Here is a 6,087-nt window from a genome sequence, read left to right as displayed (position 1 = left end):
ACTTCGTGCTGGCAACATGGCGGCACTGAGGGCCGGCAACATGGCGGCCGCGCCAGTACTAATGGCTGGCGGCTCTGGCGGCCGGGCCGACGTGCTCAAAGCCGGGGGGGACGGGGGGAAATCGGCGTTATTGATTCAAAGATCGAAGCCGAAATTTCCTTTAAGTGGTATATTCTTTATGGCAGCGCTGGATGCGCGGGGGATCTCTCCACCTTATGCATACCCAAAGTGGAAAGCAGTCTTGAATTTATACAATCAATCTGTCAATGTTCTACAAGCACCTATACATATTCATTACCCATCCCCGCCTTCCCTCGCTTCTCATGCTAATTAGCCTTTTGGCACCTTACACCTGCGTAAAGCCTCCCAAGAATTGTGGGCAGGGGTCTTTGGGAGGAAGACCCCGAGTCTTCCTCACAGTGTACTTTTCACCTTTGGCCAGGAACACACTGAGTTGGCAGGTTTCTTAATTGCAAGAGCTGGTTGTTGCTAATTCTTCCGTTCGTTCTATCTTTATAACGAATTCCAATGTCCAGTTTCGAGATACGTAGTCCTTAACATTTGTTTCTCTGTCCGTCTGCCGCTTCCTTATCATGAGTTCCAGTGTCTTGTTTCGGGATACACACTCATTGTCTGGGGATTGTCCTTGCCTCCCCAATGCCTCCCCAATGCCTCCTTAATCACCATGGAGGTGCTGGGGCCGGTTCTTTCGGCTGCTGGGCTCTTGGGGGCTTCCCCGCGGCCGCCTCATGCCGTGGGTCAGGTGGGAGCTGCGGGGTTGGGCTTCCCCGGACAGCCTCTGAGTGCCCCTCTCGGTGTCGCCTAGCACGCCCTGGAGGCTTCCCAGGGCGCCCTCAAAGCCATGCAGGCAAAATAAGGAATAAATAATAATAATAAATAAACGTTCTAAATAAATAATAGGGGTAAATAATAAATTCTCTGCCTAGAATCTGGTGTCCAGCGGAATCGCGGGGCTCTCAAGTGCGCTCTCGTGCACACCAGGAGCCTCCTGTGGTACTCCAGATCCTCCGCGGGTCTACCAGGGACAACAAATGTCCTCTGGAAAGGCTTCCAGTGACCCCCAGTTTCCTCTAGGATGCCCTAGAAGCCTCCTGGGGCACCCTGCAGTGCTCTGAGAGCCTCCTCTTGAACCCTAGAGGCAAAACAAGGACATTTCCTGCGATCCAGAGGCCTCTGGAGGACACACGGGGCTCTCCAGTGCACCCTTGTGCAACCCTGTTGACCAGGGCCACCCTCTAGCTCCCCTTAAAGCCTCCCAGTAACCCCAAAACTAACCCTAATTATGACCCTAGAAGTCGCACCACTTTCTCCCATCCAAAAGTGCCCCCAAAGGAAGGCTTTAGGTACACCTGAACTCCCCAGGGGAGCCTTTACGCAGCCCCACATGCAACTGGACCCTCCGGGTTCGCTGCTCCTGAGCAAACCTAAACGTAGCCCTAGCCGTCATCGGAGACGAATGAAAAATCAGGCCCCTGGAAATGCGTTGCGAGCCCTTTTCGCCCATCCAAAAGTGCCCCCAAAGGAAGGCTTTGGATAAAAGTGAACTCCCCAGGGGAGCCTTTACGCAGCCCCACATGCAACTGGACCCTCTGTGTTCGCTCTTTCTGAACAACCCTAAATGTATCCCTACCCGGAATCAGCTGCAGCTGGTGGTGTTATTGGGGTTACTGGTGTGTTACTGGGACTGCTGGTGTTATTGGGGTTACTGGGGCTGCTGTTGGTGGTGGTACGGGGGTTACTCATGTCACTGGGACCACTGGCGTTAATGAGGTGGCTGCTGCGTTACCGCTGTTACTGGTGTGACTGGGGCTGCTGGCGTTACTGCTGTGGTGCTACTGGGGCTGCTGGTGCTACTGGGATTGCCGGTGTTACTGGTGCTACTGGGACTGCTGCTGTTACTGGTGTATTACTGGTATGTTACTGGTGTGTTACTGGGGCTGCTCCCCCGACAGGCCCCAGCCCCCCCCCCGCTCCCGTCCCCTCCCCACAAGCGCCGTGGCGGGGGGGTGGGGGGGTGGGGGGGCGGCGGGGAGGCCCCGGGGCCGGCCCCGGGGGCGCTTTGCGGCGGCGGCGCTTTACGGCGGGGCCCGATGAGCTTTTACGACGCCTTCCGCGGCTTCTTCGGGCTCCCGGGGGGCCGCAGGTACCGGGGCCGGGCCCGGGACCCCCTCCCGGAGCCCCCTCCGGGCCTCCCCTACACCCCCCCGGCCCCTCTCCGGGCTCCCCGTTCCCCTTCCCGGTCTCAGCGCCCCTCCCCCCGCAGGCCCCGGGAGCCGCTGTTCGGCGGAGCGCCGCGGGACGAGGACGAGGACGAGGCCGCCGAGGGCCCCCCCCGGCCGCCGCCGCCGCCCCCCGATGGCTTCGGCTTCGGCTTCGGCCCCGGGGGGGCCTTCGAGGAGCTGCTGCGGGACGCGGCCGAGCTCCTGGGCGCCTTCGGGGGGGCTTGGGCCGAGCTCCCCCCGGCCATAGGTGGGAACGGGACCGAAGGGGGGGGCCTGGCGGAGCCTCACCCCCCCCTCACCCCCGGTTGTGCCCCGCAGAGCCCCCCCTGCCCGGCCCCAGCCCCGGGCGACCGCTGCGGGACTCGATGCTGAAGCACCCGGACGGCCCCGAGGGCTCCCGAGACCCGGCCCGGCCCTGGAGCCTCCTCCCTGAGGTACGTGGGGGGGGGCCCTGCCCTGCTGCGGGGGGCCCTCGGGTGGCGGAGCCCCCCCCTGGTCCCGGCACCGGGCTCTGGTGACTGGTGCCCGGCTTTGCCTTGCAGCTGGAGGACGCTCGCCCAGCCCCCCCGGAGCGCAGGGAGGACCGAGGTGGGTGCTGGGGGCGCCTCTTGTATGGGGGGGGTCGGGGCCGGGCGCCCTTTCCCTGCGCTCACCGTGCGGCCCCCCCACAGATCTGGACTCGGAGGTGTCCTCGGTGGGGCTGGGCACCATCCTGCGGCCCCACGAGCCCCAGCCCCGCTCCTACTTCCAGAGCGTCTCAGTCACCAAAGTGACGCTGCCTGATGGGGTGAGTGGGGGTGCCCCGTGACACCTTGTGGGTGCCCTGTGCTATGGTGGGGGTGCCCCATGACCCCGTGTGGGTGCCCTATGACACCTTATGGGTGCCCCATGCCACAGCATGGGTGCCCCGTGACATCTTGTGGGCACCCTGTGACACCTTGTGGGTGCTCCATGATATCTTATGGGTGCCCCATGCCATGGTGTGGGTGCCCTGTGCCATGGCATGGGTGCTCTTGACCCCGTGTGGGTGCCCCATGACACCTTGTGGGTGCCCCTTGACCCCGTGTGGGTGCCCCATGACACTTAGTGGGCACCCTGTGACCCCATGTGGGTGCCCTGTAACACCTTGTGGGTGCCCCGTGTTATGGCATGGGTGCCCCTTGACACCGCGTGGGTGCCCTGTGCTGTGGTGTGGGTGCCCCTTGACCCGCGTGGGTGCCCCGTGACACCTTATGGGTGCCCCGTGCCACTTTGTGTGTGCCCCGTGCAGGCGGTGGAGGAGCGCCGCACGGTGCAGGACAGCCACGGCCGCCGCGAGACGACCGTCACCCTGCGGAGGGGCTCCCAGGCCTTCGTCAGCACCACCACGGAGGACGGGCAGGGCAAGGAGCACCGCGAGGAGCTGCTCGGCGTGGATGACCGTGAGTGGGGGGCCGGGGGGGGGACAGGAGGGGTGAGGGGAAGGGGACAGCGCCCTGCGAGCGAGCCCCCCCTGCCCTCCAGGGGAGCTGGCGCAGTTCGCAGGCACGTGGCCGCCGCACGACGAGCTCCGTGCGCCCACCCTGAGCGACCCCTCGGCCGTGCTGGGCAGCTTCTTCCGTCGCTGGTTCTCCGGCTGGTAGCCCTGACCTCCTGCTGGCCACCCCCGGTACGTGAGAGGGGCGTGGGGGGCACAGGGGGGGCTTTCTGGCTCTGCTTGGGGTGGGCACAGCCCCTTCTCACTGCCCGTTTTCCTCGCAGGAGGGCCAGGTCCTGTGGGGACGCGGTGGCTGCACTGGGGGCTGCCCCCGCCCCCCCCCTTCTGGAGCACCACCACGTTTTGGGGACAAACATGTAGATGTGTACAGAGCAATAAATCTATTTATGCTAACGGTGGCGTGCGAGGCTCCTTCGGGCATGGGACCCCCCCAGATTTGGAGGTGGGGGTCTCACGGCAGCTCCGGGGGCTGCCCTGTGGGTGCAGACAGCCCCGAGCCCGCCTTCCCCCTCCTGCCTGGGAATCGCCAGCACTGGGAGTGCTGGGAGGGACCTACAGGGCACTGGAGAACAGCAGGGGGGGACTGGGAGGCCTGCAGGGGACTGCAGAGAGCACTGGGGAGTCCAGCAAGGTCTTCATGGTGTGCTAGAGCCCTTCGAGGCCTCCAGCAGGTCCTAGGAAGCTCTGCAGGGCCCCAGGGTGCTTGAAGGCAGCACTGGGAGGGCTCTGCGGCATCCTGGAGGACACTGGAGGTCACTGGGAGGGTTTCAGGTGGTCCTTGTAGACACGCAAGGACTCTGGAGTGGGTTATCGATTCACAAAGGGCCGTGGTGCTGCCTGGAAGGACTCCAGGGCACCCACGAGGTCACTGGGGAGCGTTCCGATGGCTCCAGCTGGTTTTGGAACAAAACGTGGGCCCCTGGGAGGCCCCTGGAGCACACTGGAGAGCTCTGTGACACCTCGAGAAGGCAGTAAATTAAAGGAAGTGTCCCCAGGAGGCCTCTAGGGTGCAAGAAGGGTGCCCTGCGTTACACCTTGGCGTTTAGGATCCTTACCCACACCGCGGGCTTGAGCAACAGAACCGGGCTGTGGGGAGATCTGCTAACCCCACAGGAAGGGCTGAAAGCTGCAAGACGGTTAAAAGGAGGAGTTCGTGGCACGGAAGAAGCAAAAAAAAAAGCCTGGAGGACCAATTCTGGGCATTCACATGCTCGGTGGTGGCACCTTTAATGAAGAAAGGGGCATGAGGGTGCAAGAGGCTGCGGGGTAGGAGACCCCGGTGCTTACACGGTGCTCACACGGTGTCGTTGGTGCCAAGCCCCTCGTCTCTCGCCGCTGTCCTCGCCGGGTGGAGGTGCCCAGCTGCACAGGGAAAGCAGAGGAGCCACCTGGCTGCTTGCTCTGCACCGCAAGGAGCAGCTCTGGTGGTGCTGGGAGGCCCCGAGCGCCCACGGGGACGCCGAGCACGGGCAGTAAAGGACCCGGCCCCGGGATTCGGAGGGAAGCTGCTCAGCCCCTGTGAGAGCGTGTGGCTGTACCTGAGCTTTCCAGTGCCCGGTCAGGTGGCTGAGCATCGTCTTCCAAAGCTGTCTCAGACACTGCCCGTTTCAGCTCCCGAACCTCCTGGGAAAGACAAAAGCAATCACAGGAGGGAACCGCAGCAGCAGCAGCGGCTCAGTTTCTCCAGGGGAGCTCAAGGCACACGTTCCCTGCAGGGAGGTGAGGCTCTCTCTGCTCTCTGGCAGGAGAAGGAAGGGCTGAGGAGCATTATTTGTGTCTGCAGCCACAGTGCAGACGTGGGCCAGGCCCCACAGCCTTGCCTCCACCCTCTACGCTTGCAGCTCCAGCCTCTCCAGGGGTTGTGCTCATCCCGGCCTCGTTTCACAAAGTGCAGGATCACCTCCTTCACGCTGCTGAGCTCTGCCCTCAGCGAAGCCAGCTGCTCCAGCAGGAGCTGGATCTTCTTGGCTTGGACCTCCACAGAATCCAGAGAGTTCCTGCGGCCAACAGGAAAGCAGTAGATTCCATCAGAGTGCGCCCCGTCCCCTCTAGAGAGCTTCCAAGCCCAGCAAGGAGGCTGTGCTTGGCTCTCTTTTCTTTTTCCTTCACGTGGGTGCTTCCTTTCCTCACTGGGTTTAGCAAAAGGCGAAGACCCAAAGACCTACACGAGCCCAGGAGGCTATGAAAATGAGTGCAAGTAGCCAGAGGTCAGCAGATGGCTACTGCCCAAAACCAAGCCCGGCTCAGGAAACATCTCTTACCGCAGAGACTCCGTTTCTGCCAGCAGCCTCTGGAAAGGAAAAGCTCTCCCTTAGAATCGAAGCTGCTGGGGCTCCCCGTGGGCTTCCCCGAGGACACACGGCAAAG

General features: G+C 62.8%; 1 protein-coding gene across 1 annotated transcript; it reads left to right on the top strand.

Annotated features, from left to right (window-relative positions):
• The first annotated feature begins 2,011 nt into the window (after positions 1 to 2,011).
• LOC137845492 (HCLS1-associated protein X-1-like) lies at positions 2,012 to 4,113 on the top strand. Its single transcript, XM_068662706.1, has 8 exons — positions 2,012 to 2,164; positions 2,285 to 2,490; positions 2,562 to 2,677; positions 2,786 to 2,831; positions 2,915 to 3,030; positions 3,514 to 3,664; positions 3,747 to 3,891; positions 3,984 to 4,113. The coding sequence occupies exons 1-7, from the start codon at positions 2,112 to 2,114 to the stop codon at positions 3,863 to 3,865; spliced, it is 807 nt and encodes a 268-aa protein (XP_068518807.1). The 5' UTR covers positions 2,012 to 2,111; the 3' UTR covers positions 3,866 to 3,891; positions 3,984 to 4,113.
• The last annotated feature ends 1,974 nt before the right edge of the window (positions 4,114 to 6,087 follow it).

This window comes from Anas acuta, chromosome 28, assembly GCF_963932015.1.
Source record: "Anas acuta chromosome 28, bAnaAcu1.1, whole genome shotgun sequence".
In the NCBI taxonomy this organism is placed as follows: domain Eukaryota; kingdom Metazoa; phylum Chordata; class Aves; order Anseriformes; family Anatidae; genus Anas; species Anas acuta.
This window is presented reverse-complemented; position numbering and strand designations above follow the sequence as displayed.

Excerpts from the sequence above, each read along its gene's own strand:
- LOC137845492 (XM_068662706.1), top strand. The coding sequence starts at position 2,112 with ATGAGCTTTTACGACGCCTTCCGCGGCTTCTTCGGGCTCCCGGGGGGC. Across the intron at positions 2,832-2,914 it reads GGAGCGCAGGGAGGACCGAG|ATCTGGACTCGGAGGTGTCC; the intron begins GTGGGTGCTGGG and ends GCCCCCCCACAG. Across the intron at positions 3,031-3,513 it reads AAGTGACGCTGCCTGATGGG|GCGGTGGAGGAGCGCCGCAC; the intron begins GTGAGTGGGGGT and ends TGCCCCGTGCAG.